Genomic DNA, 23,242 nt, shown 5'->3' on the forward strand with positions numbered 1-23,242 from the left:
CATTGGTGACCTTTTGTGACCTGGAGTTGAAAAAGGCGTCACCAGTACAAGATGGCAGTGTCCATTTCTAAGATGTTTTGGCTTCTCTTCTGTACAGTGAAAGGATGTAGTGAAGGGATATGTGCCATTATGCCATGTGATATGAGACTATTTAAAGTACTATAAATAAGATATAACAGAGACAACTGATAACAATGAAATTTGCACTTTTTCAGACAGCCTGGCTCCCAGTAACCCTTGACGTTAACTTCTTAGCCTTAGTGAGTTAAGTGTTACAACCTTCTTGTGTCTATTGCTTTAGACACTATTGCCTGATAATACAGGTTATTTGACAGTCAGGGCCCGTTGACGTAATACATATTTACAAATGGGTGCATCCTAGTTGCTCAGCTGGTGAAGGTAAACTAACTTTCAGTTAGCCGTTTGATACAAGCAAAAATGCCCTAGAACAATTAGCACTGAGGCCTAGATGTTTCTACTGTATGTGTATGATCTTCAAAAACACTTCTTATCCTCACGTGGTAATGCATTATTGGCAAGTATTAGTAGTAGCACCACTCACAATACATTATTGCATTGCCCTTCATCTGTCAGAAGAAAGGAGTCAGAACACTACCATCTGGGCAGCACAGATAATTAAATCAGCAAGCACTGCAAAACAAACCTATAAAAGTATAGTCTTGCATCCACATTGTGGCTAAGAAAATTACTGGTATAAATGTCAAAGAAAGGAACAAAACAGTCTGATGTTTTGTGTTTTTTGAGGAGACACGATGAGCAGGTGCACTAACAAGTGAGTGCATCCATTTGTCGTTTTCACTCCGCATCTTGTTTGTCTGCAGGCACGTTGGGTGGCACTTTACACCAGCGCTGGCAGAGTTTACTGCTGTTTTCCTGTTGGAAATGGTGACCAGTCTCTGACCAGCTGCATTCTGCCACAATGTGAATGCCATCAAACCTGGTACACGCTAAATACTCCACATTTAAAAACCCATTATCATATATACTTAACATGTTTTTTTTTTTTTTCTTAAAGTTTCCAACATCTACTGTATGTGCACTATCAAAGCATATCAATATAACCATGTCAGGGCTGTTCAGACTTCAAAAAAAATGACAGGTGAAATAACTGGCACATACATAGCAAATATAAGAAAAAGCAAAAAAAAACAAACAAACAAAAAAAAAACAGCTCAAAAAGGGATATAAAAAGTTTTACTTAAGTACACTGCCCAAGGCAGTAAGGACGCCACCATGCTGAGGTTATTATCAGAGGTAAATATGTATTCCCGGTGTTAATCTCAGCTGTCGGTGGGCTACACTAAGGCAATTCAATAGTTGCTAATGCCAGCTAAACAGAGGGAAATCAAATTATAATTCAAACAGTCCATATTAAAACTAGAATTCTATCTCCAAACTTATCACAACATCTTCAGGGTAATGGTCAATTGTCTATTGCATGCAACTTAGAGTCACGGAGATGAGTGATCCTAATAAGTGGGATTATTATATTTGTGCCTACGGTAATGTATAAATGACATCCATTATATTTAACTTGGACATTAGTTTAACAGCTGAAAGAACAACCACAAGTCTTTGCCCATTCAATTCATGTCGTGTGTGTGTGTGTGTGTGTGTGTGTGTGTGTGTGTGTGTGTGAGCTCTAGTAAGAAGCGGGTGCTGTGTGAAGCCAATACACGGTGTGAATATGTGCAACATGCAGAAAAATAACACTTGCATTATAAGCATGGCTGCCTTTGCTCCCTGGGTGTTTCATCTCTGGGACCCCATTCTGTGACAATGCAGCTGGTAGACATAACAAACTGCTTAGTCGTGTCTACCATCTGTAATTATATTTAACCCAGGATTTATGACACTTCCTTCCACGGTTTGATAAATAAATACAGATTCAGATATACGACTCGTATAAATGAGTCTTGTTGATATTTTCTTTGCTTTCTTGCCCAGAGATGGATGTGAAGATTGGCGCTACACTCATGTGCACTAAATATAAAGCTAAAATCAGCTGTTAGTAACCTTAAGAAAACAAGATAAAAGCAAAGGAAAGGAAAGCAAGATAACATTTATGTAAAATAAGAGCAGATACACAAAATTCATTATGTTTGGGGAAAGCCTGTCCAGGCCCTGCTTCCAGCCATTTCAATTAAGCTGAACTAACAGGCTGCTTGTTCTAACTTCATATGTAGTGTGCATACAGTACATAACATTAACAATATTTGTTTTTTAAAAAAAAAAGAAAAAAAAAGGAAAACTATTCTTTTATTAAGCCTGTACGTGCGGTTGCTCTGTGCCGAAAGTCAGCTTCTAAAGGGATTTCCCTGTAATAATTTTAATCTCTCTCTTCTCCCAGTGGGTACACTAAGAATCACCCCGTTACAGATTTGTCCTAGTACGAACACAAGCAAAAATAAAATATAAATAACAATTAAATAAATAAAGCACAAACCATTATCTCTATTAATTTGAATTCTCTTCTTCCCAGGGAGCCAGTTTATTCATTACACTTTACAGAGTACTAACGGTGTCACAAGAAGGAAAGATGAGTCATGGTTATTGGCTAAAAGTCATAATGAAGTGATTAGAATCTAATGATTCTTCATGTGGTTGTTCCAAATAATGGCTGTTTTATAAATGTAACTCATAGCTCTGAATGGGAATAGCCATAATCAGTCAAAGCCAGGCTCATCTATGTTTATTTCAATAAATTATTATTCCCTGATTATTGTCGCAGATAGTATCTACCCCTCCAGAGGAAGGCACTATGAATGGATTGAACGTCCTTGGATTTTCATCAACTGGATTTGACTGATGGCTGGATAATAACATTCCTTACAACACAAGCCATCCTTCTGACTGAGGCTGGGATAGAAGTGCAAAGCTTCTTCTTTGTCTTTAAACCATCACTAATGCACAGTCCGTCCTGTATTGACCAGCAGCGTACAGCATGTGTAGGGAATCATTTTAGTCTTGTATTCTCATACCTGACGTCAGAAGGGAGGCAGAAGTCCCCGCCAGGCACAGGCCTGCAGACTCAGACTGTCCTCTTGACTGCTTTTATCTCCAGGTCACGGCTTCAGAAGCCACAGGGAGGTGTTTATTTGGCATTGCCTTTTATTAATAATAAATATCCTGTATTAAGCTGTTCTGTCTTCCTTTTGAAACCAAACAGGCACCTAAAGGTACAGATAGCCTACCCAGTAGACAATGTTGAACAGCAAGAAGGAGGTGGGAAAAAAAACGCGGGAGTATGCGTCCAGTTCCAGTAGATCTATATGGACGCGTCCTTTTCTCCACCCACCTCCTTTACACTCCTCGAAGCAGCAGAAGAAACTCTGGCAGTCTTTTCCGTCCAGGCACTCATAGACACAAGCGTCCTCAAAGTCCTGCCAGTACATGGAGTTGTTTAAAGCGATGACTGTGTGTGGAGGAGGCCTCGTGTCCAGGACAGAGTAGTTCTGAAAATACAGAAGATTTTGATTTAGCAACTATTTTCCAAAAACATTTTTTTTTTTGTTTCCCCAGAAGTTGCACAGTTGCAGACTCTATATATTCCACTTTGCAACCATGTATTCTCAGAGTATGCTTCTTTAACAGAACGTTGAGCCATGAACATTTTTACAGCTATTCAGTTTTATATATCTATATATCTATATCTATATCTATCTATCTATCTATATATATATATATATATATATATATATACATATATATATATAATTGTTGGTTCTATGTCCTTATTTTTATAGTCTTATAGTCTAGACAGTCTCTTAGCACGTTATGAAACATGCGCAGGTTAACTTTGATTCATCCATCCATTATCTATTATTATCTAGGTTGCCAGTCTATCACAGGCCTAACACAACATTTTTAATGCAATACAATTTCAATGAAAATATCATGTGTAAAGGTGGGTTTTGAATGATTTAATACTGGTATGTAAAGTTGGCTTATTACTTAACATGACAGTTTTAGAGTGATAGCACCTGGAATCAGTCTTGCTGGACTCAGGCTTTGTGCCTGTGGCCAAACCACAATGGTTCCACCAATCAGCATCTTGTGAGGAACTACTGGCTGTAATCAGTAAATTTTAGGTATCAGGACAGTTTACAGTGACAGTAGTAGTGCTTTAAGTTGGCCAGTACTCTCCCGTACACAATATCACCACATCTTAATTCTACTCTCTGGCGTACTGAGAGTTTTCCTCTCACACCTAGTGAGAGTTCTCACAAGCAGCTTGCATCTTCCCCTCTCAATTCATAATGACTTTCAAACACATTAATCGACTTTTATTCTTGCAAAACTGTAACATGTAAGAGCAGGAGATCAGTTTTGTTAAACAGACTACATATGTTTGTGAATATTTATTTGGAATAAAGTCATAAGATGAGAGCTCTGGTAACCGTTCTCAGGATCTTCTGCTTGGTTCATACGAATGCAGTGTCCCTTAAAATAGTACGGTCTTATCAAAGCAGCTTATAAAGGGCAGCGTCACATCATCTCAACCCTGGACGCTTTCCCCACTTGAACCCTTTGATAAGAAAACTAAAGCGCAGACTCAATCAGAGAAAAGCTATTTCTGTAAAATAACAGTAATCCTGAACATAAGGACATAAGGTCACCATCTCTGTCTATATTTTATGATTCAGTCAGAAGCAAGAATATTTTACAGGTCGGTCGAAACAATAAAATAACACACTCAAGGTTAACTTACTGATCTTTTAGGTTCCAAGCAGCTGGGTCTTCGAACGCTGTACGAGTAGTAATTTAACGTTGCGTACTCCATCAGAGCAGCAAAGACAAACAGGAAGCAAACAGTAACGAAAAGATCCATGGCGGTGACATAAGACACTCTGGGTAGTGATGTCCTGGCCACAGTACTGAGAGTGGTCATAGTCAGAACTGTGGTTATACCTAAAGGACAGAAGAAAGGACAAACTCATCTCAATATTATTTTGTGAGGCAGCTGGACTATTGAAGATCATGCAACAATCCATCTTACCAAGCTTCAAGCTCTGAGCTTGTGGCCAAACAGCAGTTGCTGTGACCAATCAGTGTCCCATAAGAAACCACTAGAATCTATGGACATGTTTTAGGTGTCACAATAGTCTTTGGTGACAGGCAATCATAGGCTGTGATAGATAGGTGCAGACAGAGGGCTCATCCAAGGTTTTTTGAAGTGTTGGAAATCTACAATCTCCATCCACATTTCACATTCACTGGAGTGAAGTTTGTAGTCACACTGTGTCCACTTACCAACAGCCTAAACTGTAACACATGATTTCACTTGTTTAATTTGTCTCATTGAAATTCAAATCTCAAGAGAAACCTGAGCCAGCAATGCAGGATTATGATAAAACTGTGGACAAACAACAGGAAAAAAAAAAAGGACAAATCTCATCATAGTTTGAGCCAGTTTGACAGAAAAGCACCAGGACGAGGATCAAGCAAACTAAGTGGATCTTGCTCAACTAAAACATTGACAGATCTGCGCAGTGTTTGCCTCAAGATCATTAATGATCGCTTAAACTCAGGAGACAATATGAGCGCTTGGGTTCCAAACAGAGAAATGTTTCCAGTTCAACATCCAAGATCTGCAGTCCTTTCTCTCTGCAAAAAAAAATATTCTAAGACTTCCCCTGGAAGCTACATCATTCTGCTAACTCATTGCCAATGTTTTTTTGCTGCTTGGTAGTGTTTTTTTTTTTTTTTTTCCAGAGAAAATTAATTTTTCATGATGACTCCCACTTACATGACATGACGCATGTCTAACACTGCTCTTGAACCAGACCCACCATAAATTACAATCTCTTTAACACGTTTGGCTTTAACAGCACAAACTAAATCCTAATCCTTTTGGAAGACTCCCTTATCTCTTACTCAACATAGAGACACGACTAAACTGGTGGTTTAATTTTAAGCATATTTGAATAAAATGAATTCACAAGTAATGAAATAAGACTTTAGGATTTTAGGTCTTGTATATGATAGTTTGACTTCTCTGGCCTCAATAGCTGGTAAAAAAATATAAATCCTACTGACATTTTTACATTTTAGACAAGATGCAAGATGCTTCACACAAAAAGTGTGTTTTAATAAGTTTTAAACTTTATCCACATCACTAACTTACATTTTGATTTTCCCACCCATCTTATTAAATTATTCCCAATAGCTCATTCTTTTCATTTTATGGCTTGTCTGTCTCTCAGCTGCGGGGCTTCTGGCAATGTAACTTTGCATTAGAACTTTTATCCAATAATATTTCAGCCATCATGTGTTGTCGGAGTCAAAGAAATCTGCCTGTTCACAATTAAAACTGCAGGTGGCTGAAGCTTGAAACACATTGTAATGACGCTGTTCCTTTAACCAATCACATTTCAAGTTCGTATTCTTTGGCCTTCTCTTTGGCCTACAGTAGTGTCAATCAGCGTCCTCTGATTGGAGGGTCAGAGCGAAGCCAGTCAAGCTAGCAGTTCATGTTCATCTGTTGCGAGCTGCAGAGTAAAATTAATTATATTTATATAATTTGTGTATATTTTTGCCATTTTATTGGGTCGACACTGATGCTTCTGCTGGATTTGATGTATGTGCCGGTGCACAGCAGAAGAATTGTTCTAAGTGAGTGTCTTGCTTTAGTAATGGCTTTCATCTCGCTATATGAGATACCCATCTATGATGCAATGTCCGTATGTTGTTGATGGTTTCTATAGCAGTGGCATCATACTGATCATATGAAGAGGTGTTTTGAATAAGGTTGGAGGTCACTGAAGGCCTAGGTGGGAAATGCACAACCCGCCACTGCTGTAAGTGATCCCTTTTATATTAAACATTGTCATTTGATCGATAGCTAATATAATAACATTGATTTGTGCAGCTTTAAGATTTGCTGGAACTAAATTACTGTCAATATGCTTGTCTTTTATAATGTTGTAAAAGTACCTGTATCTCTATTTTAACAGTGTCACTTAGCTACTAAAGTAGAAGCGAAACATTTTCATTTTGACAGGGACCATGACATTTATGGGACAAACTCAGAATTACTGAGGTTGACAGACATAAAGATCTTCAGCACCTCTGTATGACTTCATCTTTTCTCTCCCATCTCCCAAGAGCTTTAAAGAGATGCCTTAAAAAAATAAAACATCTATTACCGTTTCACTGATGTTCCCATGGTAACAAGCTGCCCCCCATCTATTTCGGGGCGGACATCACACACTTTTCCTTTAGCCTGTGCTTGCCACAGTGATTACCCTTACCTGCCTTCTGCTGATGCTCTGGCACTTTGCCCGAGTTTGCTCTAAACAATAGAGCGAACAACAATTTTGAAGCGAGGGACTAGAGGCATTTGTCTTCCTTGACATTTTAATTGTGGATGAGACTGTGAGCTGCTTATAGAATGTGTCAACCATACACTATATTGCCAAAAGTATTCACTCACCCATCCAAATAATTGAATTCAGGAGTTCCAACCACTTCCAGGACCACAGGTATATAAAATGAAGCACATTGGCATGCAGACTGCTTCAACAAACATTTGTGAAAGAATGTGTCGTTCTCAGGAGCTCAGTGAATTCCAGCGTGGTTCCGTTATACGATGCGACCTGTGCAACAAGTCCAGTCGCTACCAAATATTCCACAGTCTACTGTCAGTGGTATTATAACAAACTGGAAGCGTTTGGTAACGACAGCAACTCAACCACAATGAAAATGACAGAGCGGGGTCAGCGGATGCTGAGCTGCATAGTGTGCAGAAGTCGACTGCATTGTGCCAAGTGTGGAGTTTGGTGGAGGGGGGATTGAGGTTTTTCAGGAGCTCGGCTTGGCTCCTTAGTTCCAGTGAAAGGAACTCATATGAAACCCTATGGATTAAGAATGAGATGTCACTTGAGTTCATATGTGTGTAAAGGCAGATGAGCAATTACTTTTGGCAATATAGTGTAAATAGATGGGACTAACTCCAAAGCCAAGCAAGCAAATCGTTTAATTAACTTGGATCTGAATCATGTTAATAGTCAAACTATGAAAAGGCTAAAACCTGACTTGTAATGTTTGTGTCCCTAGGCTGACCAGTCATCACTTTCTACATCTAAATGGGCTTTCTTTACTGCTACACTGGCCTGGTCTTGCCTGATGCCTTTATAATCAGCATCCATACATCTAAGACCCATCTCTCATACTCAATCTTTCTCCTGATTCTCAAGCAAGTGATGCACATGCTTTACAGAGATTTGAGACTGGAGATTTATCCCCAATAAGAACTGAGTGAAACTCACACCTTCACTGCCAAATAAAATGATTTGTTACAACCCTAATGAGGAAAGCTTGCACACATATATTAGTTTAAAATTGCTGTTGTCAAACTCTTTGTTCCTTCCTTGACTTGGGCTCAGGCAAACAGAACCTCACTCAGACACATGAATAAGAAATAAACTGTACACAGGGAAAAAGACAAAAAATGAACAAAATCAATTACCTTCACAAAAAGGCTCCACAGGACTGTAAAACAACAGAGAGCATGCAGAAAAAAAGAAAAACAAAAAAAAATCACACAACAGAAAAGACAGATGGACAAACAAATATGCATGTGGTGTTGATAATAGCACATAAAGAAAAAGCATATTCAAAGAAAAACATTATCAAAATGTGCAAATGGAAATCTCAAAAATAGCACTTTAAGATGATGTCTGAATCAGTTTTTCTATTTTTTTTTTTTTTCAGTTAGCTGAAAGCATTCTCCTCTCTGCTGGCATTGTCCTGAAGACAGAGCTGCTGAACACAGTACCTAAAGCCGTTCTGGCTGGAGTGGCGTCCTTTTTGATCCAGAAGGACACCCAGGACAGAACCACGGTGAGGATGCAGGGGATGTAGGTCTGGATGGTGAAGTAGCCCATTCTTCTGCTCAGGTCAAAATACACCGTCATCACCACATAGTCACCTGTGTGTGTGAAAACAACACAACGTAAGACTTACGCAAAGACATGCCTGCTGTCACCGTGTTTAGTTTCATCTGTTGTAATGAACACAAATAGCTTGCGGGTCAAAGGTCAAGCTGCAAACAATATGAATAAAACTATATTAAAGAGTATAGAAAGAACAAAAGCATCACTGGTTATTGTTTAATAGAAGTTCACAACTTACACTAGCTATTGTATTGCAATACCCCTGCAGTACTTATATATATATATGTGTGTATATATATATATATATATATATATATATGTGTGTATATATATTACAAAATTTGTAATTAATCCTGTCCAAAGTTCTTTTATAAATCCTCAAAAAATAAAATCTGGAGACAGACAGAGACTGTTTGAAAGGTTTTATTCAGCAAGCAGGCCAAAACAAAAAAGTGACCCTTCTTAAGCTGCTCCCGGGAGACAACAGAAGAAACTGCTCTGAGCTCTCTACTTTTATGCTCTGACTTTGCCCTATTCTCCACCTGCTTAAAAAAACAAAAAAAAAACAAGACCAGTTTATTTGTGGATTTCAGGGACTTCCCTCTCTACCCTGAGTATGCACTCGGACCATCTTTTAATGGTGTCCTAACTTGGAGACCAAACTCTTGCTCAAAGTTTCAGGGGATTTAAGATTAGTCAGATCATTATTTCTAAACTTTCACACATTCTCATAATGATGTTAGTTAAACCAGTTACAAAAGAACACTTTAATTTGAGCCTTATCGATCAGGTATAACATTATGACCACCTTCCTAATATTGTGTAGGTCTCCCTTGTGCCTCCAAAACAGTTGTGACTCATCAGAGAATGGACATGGGCCTTCTGGGGGTGTCCTGGGGTGTTTAGTAAGAGGATGTCGTTAGTAGGGGCCTTTGGGTTGAGGGGAGGGGCCTCTGTGGATCATTCTTGTTCCAGTGCATCCCACAGATACTTGATCAGTTTGGGATCTAGTGAATTTGGAGGCCAGGTCAACACCTTGTGCTGTTTTTCACGTTTTTTGAGTTGTTCCTAAATCGTTTTTGTGTGTGTGTGTGTCTGTGTCAGGCTGCATCCTGCTGGGGATGGCTGCTGCCATCAAGGAGTGTCATTGCTATGGGGTGGTGGTCTGGTCTAGGTGGGTGCTACATGTCTAAGTAACATCAACACGAATGCCAGATGGAAACGTTTCCCAGCAGAACATTGTATTGTCACAAGATGGTCAGTGTTATTTACGTCTCCTGTCAGTAGTCATAATGTTATATCTGATTGGTATATATTTCTGTGTTTGTCTTATTATGCAAAACACACACTCTATTCAATTCTTTCCAGTAACTTTCACCCTGTCACACTGTATGTTACAGAATTTCCCACATTGAGTTCTTCTGACGAACTGCTAGGAACTTTTAAGCTCGGCATGTCTTCGTAAATTTGTTAAAAAAAGTTTTAAACCCATCTTGGATTTGTGTCTAAGTAACACACTTTGCTGTAATGGTTAACATTAATGGGAAATCCTGCATTCATATCATGCACAAAGGCACTTCAGATTTAGATTTTAATCTGTCACATAATGTAATCATCAGGGAGACATCTGGAATTTATACTACTACATTACACCGAGCCCATATATCCAGCCAGAATATCTTCGGCCACAGGAAGAACATGAGCCCCACAAGACATGGTCACAGAGCCCTGATCTCAGTCTGGTATTACATGAAGAGACACAAGACACTGATACAGACTAAACGTTCTCTACTATGCTGGCTGAGGCTACCTGCCTGTTCCTTGTCTCCAAGTGCACTGAGGAGAACTGGAGCTGTTTAAAACAAATGGTGCTTACACCAACATTTTACTGCTTACTGCACTTTCTATAAAGTTAACTAAATCATAAAGTCATGACTTTATTTCAGAAAAAAAATTAACTTTTTATTTTTAGTGCTTAAAACTTTTGAATAGAACTGTATAGCATTTCCAAAAATACAAGAGCTGAGTCAACTCTATGCAGATCACATACGTCCTCCTGTTAAGGTAGGCCCTTGTAAATGAATTTTATCTTCCTTTATAGTTATTATTACTGCACTGTTTTATAAGCATGTCTGGTTTAGGTAGTCAGTGAGTTGCAAGAAGTCATTTTACACACTGACAGTTAAATCCATGTATAAATCCATGTGGTCAGTTCATGCACTAATAGATTCACTCTTTCTCCACTGCATTCAGTTTGCCTACGTTTTCATGCCACTCATATCAAGTCCTTCACTTACAGCAAAGACAGCATCTGTTTTACATGCTGATGCAAACTATATGACATTAGAGGCATTTGCTAGCAAGACACATTTCTGGTATTGTAGGTGCTCAAAAAAAGCATTGCTGTAAAATCAGACTCCATTTGATGTTTCTATGGTAACAATGGGCAAAGATGAAAGAGGCCTGAACTTTGTGTGGTCTAATCATAAGTAGCTCCCTGTCATTTTGAATGCAGTAGAACATTGTGCAAACAGTTGATACCTCTAATGGATCTAACGTTGTAGGATGTAGGATATAATACAAGTTTTTGAACATACAGCATGAGCTGTTAAGTCTCTCTCACTCAAATAAGTAACGTGTGCCCTGACGTTATTTTTGGGGCTTGCACAGAACTCTATAAAAGTTTACGGACAGAGTAATGTCACTGCTGAGCTGTTTGCGTTAATGACAGAATATCTCCAGTAATAAAGCTGAATTAAAACACCAGCCGTTGTTGAAGAAATACATAACTTAACTCGACATGGCTACTTTACATACATCAACATAATCACATCAACAATTAACCATATGCCCATATGTTGGTGAAATTACACACCCTACGTATATTCAATAGCTTAATTTGTTTATTCTTGTTAAGATGTATTTATGAGTTTAGTCTGTTAACAGCTACAAGAACAACATATTTTAAAAGGCTCTTTAGTAATGAACGGACATCACTTACAGTGATTTTCCCTTTCAGGCGATCGTTGAAAATAGCGGTTGTGTGCTTTGTCTGAATGAAAGGGGAACAACTCCACTTGCGCAACAGGACATCAGCAGAGTAAGAGGTCCATCGATGTGCTCATGACAAATATGTGTTTAACAATAAAAGGAATGTGGCCCAGACATACAGCAAATGGTGGCTAAGCGACTGGATCTCTAGTGAGTCCTCAGTGCCTCTTGTCTTCACACCTGTACTTAAAGCTCTCCACTTGTGATCAGATCAATCAAGGTGCATGTTAATACCAGGTCTGAACAGGGTAAACAAACATGATGACATGATGTAATTTTAAGTAAAAGGCCCACCTCCCTCATTGCAGATGTGTTAAACTAAATCAAACCGTTGTGTCAACAGCAGATGGAGAAGAGAAGATATGGAGTTGTGTTTTGGGAAGTTAAACCTTCTGGTTTTTGAAAGCTCAGTGTAAAACTAGAAAGGGCAGAAGAGGGTTTGATTAATAGTTCTGTCTCTTTAGCTTAAAAAAGACTTTCTGGGAACAACATGGAATTGACTCCACAAGAGCTTAACAAAGAGTTATTTTTGACTAGTAAATTAAATTAAATCATTTAGTAGTCGTGGCATGCACCGAAAACCCTGGTATTTCTTGCCATAACTACACTAGACTCAAGATTTTCTGATATTTTGTTGCTGGTATTTTTTCTTGTGTGTTATTTATGTAATATTCAAAATTTCTTCTCCTAACTGTTTGGCTGTACTTCCGTTTCATAAATATAACCATCAATAACAATTTGCAGGTGATGGGACACAACTTGTTGCACAGCGAATGAGTGAGCGAAAGATAATGAAGCGATACAGAGTGAGAGCCTCATACGTGCCGACTCTTAATATCAACACAATTCCAGCTTAATGAAAACATGTTTGCAAATATTAAATGGACAATTCGTGCTTCTTTACCTGCTGTAGTCTTGATTATGTCTGTAGTGTTTCTCAGGCCCATAAAATCAAACTGGTACAGACGCCACGACTTTTGGTCAGCCGCTTCCACAGAGTTCTTCCTCCACTTGTAAATCATCTCATCTTGTGGGTATCCATCTGCAATTACACAGAGCATGTGTGTGCGTGACCCTTTTGCGTTACATAGCAAAACCTAATGATGGATACCTTGTGCACACGGACCTAGGGCCATCCAGAGCAACATTTGTCTTGCGGTGGAGGCTTACTAATGAAAAGACAGTCTGGAATGAAGACAGACGCAGAAGGAAAGTTGATTAAATGAAAGCTTTGGTTCAGTGGCACACTGAATCCATCTTGATGCTGGGTCTGACCTTCACATGATGCGCACAGAGCCTGCGAGTGGTTTACAATCGATCATGTGAGTTTAATGATGGGTTAATGATTCCATTTCAGCTTTAGTGTTGTCCTAGCCTGCCTTAAACAGACACATAATCACTTTAAGTAGAAAAGCTAAAAAAATTATGATCTTGCCTGATAGCAACTTAATGCAATAGGATTTCAATTAACAAAAACATTACCCACGGGGGAAACTGTTGCCTAATTGTTTTCAAATATACCTGATGAATGAATCCCATTAACATTTACCACAGCCCTCACATTTGCTATTAATGGTGTCTTTAAGTATGTACCAGTCCTTCAACATTTCAGAAAATAAAACGGGTCTAAAGTTGTGACTGTGATTGTGAAGTAAACTCTGTGGCATCATTCTCTCTCTTGACTGTCTCCTTACATACACACTTCTTTTGCTGCTACACCTCTCTGAGTAGCTGAAGCGGTTAGAGAGGTGGCATTTGGGCCGATGTGTACCTAGTTTGAATAGCCCCATGTCGAGGGCTGAGGTGCTCTTGAGCAAGGCATTAACCACTGAAGCTGGTGGCTGCCTACTGGTACTTGTGTGTAAAAATGTATGTGGGGGGATCAACTAAAGCAAAACAATTTATTATTAAACTTTTATTAAATATGACTTTCCTGTCATCGACCACTGTGACCACATGCCTATACAATATGCCTAGTGTCAGTTTCCTTCCTGATCCTGACACTACTAAGACTCTACTAGACAGCCTTCTTGTGACATGACTTCTGTTGAGTGGAGTCTTGTGCTCTTTATTTAGGGAATTTTCTATCCGTAATGAATTGTTTTTCTATCTCTCAGTGAACAAACATTGATGAACAGGTCGATCTGGTCCTGTCCGGAATGCTGGTCTTCCTGATTGAGCTTTTGATTCAGTCCAGCCATGATTTTATACTACAGCAATGTTCTGCTGGAACCTATTTATAAAAGGTGAACAGTGAGTGGGACTGCATGTTGATTTACATTATTGAGCCCCGGTCAGGTAGATCAAATCCACCTGAGTTTTCCCTCTGCTTCAGTGAAAGGACACAACTGGAGGAAATCTGACCTTCACCTCAAAGAATGGTCAATCCCACTCATTTATTTCAGATGGATAGCTGACCAAGAAATGGCGAAGAAACTTCATTATACATGTCAGAGCTATAGCATTTAATTATTATATTATTTCCAGGTCTACATACAAATAGGAGAGCTTTTTGGTGTGAGATGTGCACTCAATTGTGCGTATGTTAGATACACTTTTACTTTTTAGTCCTTTAATGGGATTTTGTTGGAAATAAGAAAATATAAAGAACAACCAGACGATGCTTTAATAAGAGGAACCAGTAGGACAAGTTTCTGTGGAAATCTGTTCTGAAAAGACAAACTCTTAACTCCCCTACATATTATTATTTTCTTTCTCGTAATAGCCTCTCACTGAGGCTAATAGTAGATGCACCCCAGACTCTTCTATAATAATTTCCCCTGAACTCTGGTGTAAAATTGCAAGTCTGATTATCTGACATCGACAAATTGCATTTGTCACCTATACTGTTTTGTTTTTTTTTCCTTTTCAGTTCTGTTGCGTTGCAGCTAGAGGGGCAGCATCAGAATCATTTGGCTGTTTTTGCCAGTTATATATTAAAAAAGAAAAATAGGCCAGTGTCTCAGTGTGACAATGTCAGCAGGAAATCCAGTGAAAATGGATTACTGGGATCATGTAATAAAACTACTCATTTACAACTGCAGGAAATTGGATAGCTCTCAGTAATAACTTGGAAATGAAAGTCTGATCATCCCAAAACATGTATTGTCCGCGGTCCACAGCCTTGTGTTAGTGAGAGTTACAATACTCTGCTTCAAAAACTATAACACGTTAGGACAAGAGGAGTATTTAGGTTGACATTTAAGCCAAAAATATGTTATAATTAGTATGAAAATTGTTCCATTAACAATGGATCACATGACTATTTATGTGACCACTGGTATGAAAGGTGCTGCTCCTAGTTACAGCCTGTTTTGGTTCAGCTTACTCCAACATCTACACCTATAAGAGCCATGAACAGACGGTGTGCAGTGCAGGAGTGAAGAGTTGGTGGAGACAAAACAAAAAACAAACAACAAAAATGGCAACAGAAGTGTTTTAGCCAAAAGGATTTGTTTTTCAGACTCTTTTGATGAGAAAAAGTGTGCAGAGATTCTACATTTTGTCCCCTGAAAATGACAAAGAAACTGTTGCGAAAACAATTATATGAATTTTATGATTTTTTTTATTGGATAATTACTGCATGGGTGATTATCTTTCAGCTGGCAACAAGTTATTTAACCCCAACTGATGCAATGAGTAGCTTCTCATTTCTTAAACAACCATGTCTAAAGACACATCCTGTGGTCGTGGGAAAGATGTTAGTCTGTTTGAGAAGGGTCAAATCATTGTCATGCATCAAGCAGAGAAAACATCTAAGGAGATTGTAGAAACTACTAAAATTAGGTTAAGAACTGTCCAGCGCATTATTAAAAACTGGAAGGATAGGGAACCATCGCATCAGGATAAGAAGAGAGGCAGATGAAGTGATGCACCCATCATGCCTAGTGCCTACTGTACAAGCATGTGCGGGCAGTGCTATGATCTGGGGTTGCTGCAGTTGCTCAGGTCTAGGTTCAGCAACATTATGTGTCCAAAGAATGAGGTTAGCTGACTACCTGAATATATTATTATTCCTACACACACTATTTAGTGGACTCTATTTAGTCATTAGGTCAACATTCGATCATTCAGCAATCATCAGGCAACTTCTGAAGGCAACTGGCTGCAGTCAGAGAAAAGGGGACTGAATACTTTTGCACATCACAAAAAACTTTTCAGTTTTTTATTTGTAAAAAAAAAAATTTTAAATCAATGCTTCATTTTCTTTGTACTTCACAATTGTGTGCCACTTTGTGTTGGTCTTTCACAGTGAAATCCAATAAAATATATTTATGTTTGTGGTCGTAATGTGACAAAATGTAGAAAAGTTCAAGGGGTAGGAATACTTTTGCAAGCCACTGTATTATAGGCTCCAATGTGTCAGCGATTTGTGTTCCGTATTATTTCTGTGAAGTGTTGACTTTTTATGAACTTATAATTTTCAGTTTTCAGCTGCAGTTTTTTTTAGTTTTTTAGTTTAGGCATCACTTGGTGCAGTTAAAAAAACATACAGTTATATGTACTGTATGTATAACATTCATACTGATGTGAATCATATCAGTGCTCGTCATTTAAGAAAACATGGCTTTTCCCTCACAGTCATGACATGAATCTCTGAGGCTGAAATCAGGTGCGATCAATTAAAACAGAAATGAGTTTTCTTCTACCAAATTATCTTTTGATATTATATTTAGATTCCTTAAGACATGAAGCTAAATGGACCTGTTATCATAGGAGAATGTCTAGAGAATAAAATAATTAACTTGGGATTTTGAGATTGCTTCTAGAAAATGTACAGACAGAGCAGTTCCCAGTCCCCACTGCACTGTTTTTGCACTTGAAAGCACTTTATTTTTCATTTTATAGACACTGCAGAGCAAACTTCTACTGAGTTGTGTAATTCAAGTATTACCTAGCTGCAAACCACCCTGACAATGAGAGGCTAAGGATACAGTATATCATGCTGCTTCCCCATAATGACTTGAATGCTGGCTGCTTTTTGGTGCAGGTTTTGACAAATGAGCAGTAAGAGACTTTAAAGAAATGGGGCTAAGCTAGGCTAGTTAGAAAAAAGCTTGGAGGTCCATTATCTGTGCTGATAAAGGTCTTAGCACAGCTAACACCAGCTCATGTGTTTGCTTTGTGAAAAAACAAGATAATTCTTCCAAAATGTATTATCATCACTTATGTTTGTTGAGTAAATTTGTACCCAAAAGCGTAGTATACTGTATTATGCATTGGTAATGTTCAATAAATTGAAGGCAGATAGACATAGCAGAAACAGACTAGTGCTGCACTGAGCAAGAAGTACTCACAGCTGGAGAAGATCAGTGGACATGAGTGTTCGTCCATCGGAAAGTTGTGCAGCTGCAGCTGACACTCTGCATTTATCGTCAACCTGCAAACAAAAGAAGAGGCTCCTATTGTTTATCTGCCGCAATATAGCATTTAACGTGTAACCAAAACGTATGAATTTAAACCGTTCAGACTTTGAAAGTATCATGTCTCCAACTGCAGCATTGTTATTTTAACGTGATTAAGGGTATAACATGCCGCTTCCAAGTAGTGACTCCTGTAACCTGTAAGAAGAGAAAACATAAATGCGTGTTTTCCAGGAGCAATTAAGTGAAAAATCTTCAACACAGTGTCTAGCTCAGTGGGCTGTGCAGTGTATGTTGAAGCTGAAACTACTTGTCTGTTGTTTGGTTAGCGGATGGAGAAAAAATGAAAGCCACTCTATGAAGATCTGACCATGAGTGCAGCTTTTAAGCCTCAAGATTCAATGTGTGTTTTGTTTTGCATCTCTGCACTCGCGCACTCGCGCACATGCTCCTGTCGACTGTTGTCACTCTTCTTCTACAGTTGTATTTGGAATGAAATATAGTGAACACCTTTGTAGGCCTCAAGGATACACACTCAAAATGAACTGCTGAGAAATGTTACATTTAAATATAACTCTTATGTGCAAGCATTCAAAGAATCAGTACTTTGTCATTGTTCAAGTAAAAGCTCCAGAAGTGTCTGAGTGCAGCATCTTAGGTGTTTGGACTGTCTTTGAGTGTTTTTCCCACTACTAACTGAGATTCTTTAGACCAAACAATTAGTTGGTTAATCAAGAGAACTGATAATGTATGTACTCCACCCAGGTGGATGCAGCCCTAGAACATATTAATATCATAAATGGAACCACTTTATTGGTACACCTGTACTTAGAAATGGAAGATGCAGTAGCAGAAAACACCGACTTTCCTAGGCCAATAATTGTGTCATGTTAACACATTGTGTTCTCACTGCATTACATGACAGGCCGTATCTCAGTGAGCAATAACCTTCAGTGACAACCAAGGACCTGCAGCGCTGAATTGTCTTTGACAGCGCTCAGTAGCCCGCGATTCCCGAAACTCATAAAATACTGATTGGCGTTGTTGCGGTGAGCGAACGTGACATCTAGATAAGTCCCGTTGCTCTGGCTCCACGTGAAGAACAGCTCAACGGTGACGATGTATCAAAGAAAACCCTGCACACGCCAGATAGGAAACAGTCTGCTGCAATTATCTCACGCAGATGATGGGAGAAAGCCGTCTGCCATGGGGTGTAATTATGAAGCCAGTATGTCGTTGACCTTCAATTATAAACCAGTTAAAGCAAGCTAGTAACATTTCTTATCTCGCTGGGAAAAAGGAAGCGTCGAGGATGCCCTGACCTCTTTAAACAGGATGAAATAGACTGTGGCTACAAAAATCAACCAATACAACATGAAAGGAAGAATGTTCATAAAAAATTAGCAGGATTTTTTTTAAATGGCTTTCCCCCCTCAGATAAATAGGCTGCAAGATAAAAGACAAGAGAAATACTAAAAAGAAATGTATAAATTATACACGGAGTGAAAACAGGAGACGGAAAAAGTATCTTTGTACTGTTCTGGTAGAACCTGTCATCCTCATTAAGGCATGGGATTGTAACAATACTATACATGTGGGAGAGTCATGGATATCCCGAAATGTCATCTCTGTTTACTCCAGCTAAGCCAATGCACAATTAATACCAAAAGACATTTCACTGTCTTTTCTCTCACGCCATCAGCGGATATTACTCCTCAAAGTCTGCACGCTTCTGAATATTCAATAGGTCTGCACAAGGGAGTCAGGCTTTTGTTTGTGACTTGACTTGCATGTTGAAAAGCAGACACTTCTTTGTTCTTGGGGAAATGTATTAGCTCTGTGTGAATCGTTCCATTTGCCCCCGGTCACTCATGTTTTACAGAGTAACAGGAGGAAAACAACATGTAACAGTGCTGGAATACAGCGCACTAAAATGAAAAGTTAAAAAAAAAAAAAAAAACGTACCTGTTGAAAAATTTTGATGTGACATGAGTTGAAACAGAAAGGCAGAATGAGAAAGAAAGAGGACAGTCAAGAAGATGCTTATCACTGAAGGAGCAGTTTATGCATGTGGAGTGCTCCAATTACAAAGAGTGATTAAGGCCAGAGGGTGCCTGCCTTAGTAAATTGGTCTTAATGCTCAAGCAGTCAATTTGCACTTACAATTGCTGATGACGGGGGCTAATTGCTTTTGTACTGCTCTGTTTGAGCAATGTTTGCATCACAAATGGTTCTGCCTAAATTTTTTGGTAAGGAGGACAGCTAAAGTTTGAAGAAATATGCAGTGATGTGTTGATAAGTTGTCTTGATTTCCAAGCAGAAGTTTAAATAGTCAAACTGCACAGATCACACCAAGATTTGAAAACCATATTGAGAAAGAGTGGTGCAGTGAATGCGGTCTTTATACTTAAATTCATGAACATTTTCAAGTTAAAATAAACAGCACTCTAATATTACATATTACTAATATTACAAACTTCTGCAATCAGTGTATTTTATTTTGTACACTCTATTCAACCTGTATCCAGCTAACTGAAAGGGAGAAAACATGCACTAATGCAAAACATAAATGCATGCAGAATCTAATTGGAATCAAATTGCATCAGCCAGACCACATTTGCATTTTGTATTGTGACTGGATTTCTCTCAGGTGAAAATGTGACACAATGTGACCACTTTCTGAAGAAAGTCCCACAGGCTGAATGGTCACCTAACATCACCTCTTATGCCAACTCCAGCAAACAGTCTGCTGTCTATATACCATAGTCGTTTCAGAAAGTATTCAGAGTTCACTTTTAATGTTGTTAGGTGGATGAAATTGAAGTTTTCCTCATCAACCTATACTCGTCAATATTTGCTTTTCAGAAAGAGGTTGCACTTCAACAATAAAAACTTCTGCGGAGTGTATTCCAATAAAAATTAAAATGGTAGCACATCTCAAATGTTTAAATCCAGCACAAAGTACTCACATTACACAGATTTATATGGCTCACGTCACAAAAGACATCTACGTGTTTCAGGTTCAAAGCGGAAGGATTTTTAAATTTGTGATGTGCTATCATTTTACATTTTTATCAATAATTCTGCATTAGAAGTAGTTTGGAACCACCGGGATTCTTCATAAAGCTGTCGGCCCTGACAAACTGAAGCAACAAGGGTCTTGGTCAGGATGGCAAGAACCCAGTGGTCTCTTTTCAGAGTGGGTGTATGGTAGAAAAGCTAGGCAGGCATGCCAAAATGGATTTAAAGGACTCCAACAGCCTGAAAAAAATAATCTCTGGTCTGATCTGATAAAGAATTGAACTCCTACGGCGGAACCAGAAGCATCGTATCTGGTGAACACCAGGTACTGCTCACCTGCTGAGACCAAGCATAGCGGTAGCAGCAACATGCTATGGGGCCCTTATCATGCCACAGCGTGAAATCAGCACAGCAGATATCTGGGTTGATGTCTTTACCTTAAGGTGTAGAGTATCTTCCCATCGTTCCATATCCTGAGCAGTTGGTTAGGCATTGTAATCCAGTGGGAATCTGCATTCTTGGAGTTTCTGAAGATGGTGTCAGGTAACCAAATAAGTCCAACCATATTGCTGTTCAAAGTCAGTATTTTCATTGTACTGTTGTATCTGAGACGGCTGTCTGTCCATGTCTGGGCGAAGATGATGTCAATTTGGTATTCCTAAAAACATAAAAGCAAAATTTATTTATGTGGGCATTCATTTGATGTCATTTCATAAAAAAAAAAAAAAAAAAACCCCAACACAGATCACAAATGTTGTTGTGTGATGATGGAGAGAAAAAGGGAGCTACCAGCAACTCCAGAGTATTGATTTTCTTTTTAGAAGACAGCAAAAAGGAGGATCATGTGTTTCAGAAACACATCTCTGTATGCCATCTATCATTCATCAGTTTCACCAGCAGGAGCATTTATCATTTTACTTCTTTGTCCGTCGAGTGTAGCCCTCACCTGGCACCTCTCAGTGATCTTCTAAACTCACCGTGTTTAAATGCAACCTCTCCAAGGCTGCAGCTCAGCACTACAACAGTTCTCAGTATTGAACAGAAATCAAAACGAGAACTTTTCCATTTAAATATGGAGATAGTAAATGACAGTTAAATACTTAATCTACATTTACTCCGGAGCCTACTGATCTTTTAATTTTGATATTTTCTCTGATGAAATATTTTTATAATTAATTTAATTGTTCAACTCAAGTTCTAGTCTCTAATGTCATCATCAATATATAGTTTGTTAATTATTAGCTAACCTTTCCATTCACCCTGGCCCTGTTATGAGTCTCAGATGGTTTTTATCATGCCTGGAATATGATATGGTAGTTATTAAATTAATTTGGATATTCATATCCTGTGTGATTTGGACATTATTCAAGGAGTACAAGATATTTCTTTAATAATTAACTTGGCCTCCAGATTTTTATTATATTTTTTGACATTTATATAATTTTGATATAATTTTTTTTCTTACATTACTTTGTCTAACACACTAAATTACGACAGCAAACCGCATAAGTACGGACAACGTGTCCCCACGTCCTTGCACTAGCCAAACTGAGCCTGAATCTCAATGAGCTGCGATATCAATGACCCAACCGCACTTCCTCCAGACTCACTGGTGTTTTCCTTTAATTAACACTGTGCTCTGCTCTACCTCCACCAGTTACAAGGAAAAGTTGGACAATACACTGCACTAATTTTTTTTACAACTCACACGGCCCCACGGTGGCATGGCAACTGGTGGTCGCCATTATGTCACATCCTGTTTCTATAGTGTTCCGGGCGTCACGTGACTTTTTGTTGACGCCGCCATATTGCCAGGAAAACTCTGATGAAAAAATGAATGGCGCCAGTGCTGATTTCATGCTGTCAGAGTTTACTGCTTTAAACAGATGTGCTTTTTTCGAGCATTGAAACAGCCAGACAATGTTCCTGACTTGCAGTATCTGGATATATATGACTACCTCATTAATTTGGAGGCAGAGAAGGCAGAGATGTATGCTTGTATGCTTTCAGTGACTCTCCGATTCTTTAGAGTCACTGAAAGCATATCTCGCTCCATACTAGAGGGATACAAATGGACGCAAAAGTTACAAAAGTAACTGTTTAATCCTGAGGTCCTGAAATAACTAACTTAAAAAAAAAAAAAAAAAAACACTTGATTGAACATTCATCAACGTTATATTAACTACATAAAATTACAGAAACCATCCTTAAAAAATATATATATTCGTTACATTTACTGCTGTAATGTTGGTCATGACAGTATTTACTCACATTCACTTCCAAATGAGCAGTGAGTTATGTCATCTGGTTCCAAGTGGCACTAATTCCACAGAACCTCCCTGACTGGCCACAGAAACCAGGTAAAAAGGTACAAAACAAGGGTGTCAACCAAGCGATCTGTGGGCCAAAACTGGCTTGCCAGGGGGTCCACAATACAAAAATTACATAAAGGTATTACCTGCAATTCTTCAATAAAATTGGTACCTGTTCCTAATTTGTCCACTAAGAGTTGGGCTGTTTTAGTAAGAAGTGCAAACATAACGCAACACTGAACCCTAACTTTTACACAATTTTAGGTTGCTCATAAAATGTTTTGTAAAAGGAGAGTTCATTAAATGTTAACACTGTCATAATGCACTTGTACTTCTTTGCAATAAAACAAAGGCAAACTTCTGGAGTTGTCACTATTTAAAGGTTATTATGCTATTATCTTACTGTTCTGGTCCGCTTGAGTCCCTGGACTAAAATGAGTTTGACACCCCTAGTATAAAAGGTACTGGAAGATAGCAAACTGGTTGGTCTGTTTGTTGTTGTTGTCTCCTGGGAAATGGAGAAAGGTTAATGTTAAAGAAGGTTTTCCCCTCTAACTGAAATCATCAAGTCTCAGGT

General features: G+C 38.6%; 1 protein-coding gene across 1 annotated transcript in view; it reads right to left on the bottom strand.

Annotated features, from left to right (window-relative positions):
• Window positions 1–3,194: 3,194 nt before the first annotated feature.
• The window catches only part of gabrg3 (gamma-aminobutyric acid type A receptor subunit gamma3), a gene marked incomplete at its 3' end in the record, with an annotated part of 53,084 nt that continues 33,036 nt past the window's right edge, over window positions 3,195–23,242 (bottom strand). Inside the window, exons 3-8 of the mRNA XM_084548525.1 lie at window positions 20,791–21,011; window positions 17,267–17,349; window positions 12,874–13,011; window positions 8,801–8,953; window positions 4,733–4,932; window positions 3,195–3,506 (exon numbers count right to left, since the gene is read on the bottom strand). Of these exons, the coding sequence (XP_084404651.1) occupies window positions 3,195–3,506; window positions 4,733–4,932; window positions 8,801–8,953; window positions 12,874–13,011; window positions 17,267–17,349; window positions 20,791–21,011 (1,107 nt within the window). The remainder of the gene's footprint in view (window positions 3,507–4,732; window positions 4,933–8,800; window positions 8,954–12,873; window positions 13,012–17,266; window positions 17,350–20,790; window positions 21,012–23,242) is intronic.

Source organism: Chelon labrosus (assembly GCF_963514085.1).
Source record: "Chelon labrosus genome assembly, chromosome: 7".
Taxonomy (NCBI): Eukaryota; Metazoa; Chordata; class Actinopteri; order Mugiliformes; family Mugilidae; genus Chelon; species Chelon labrosus.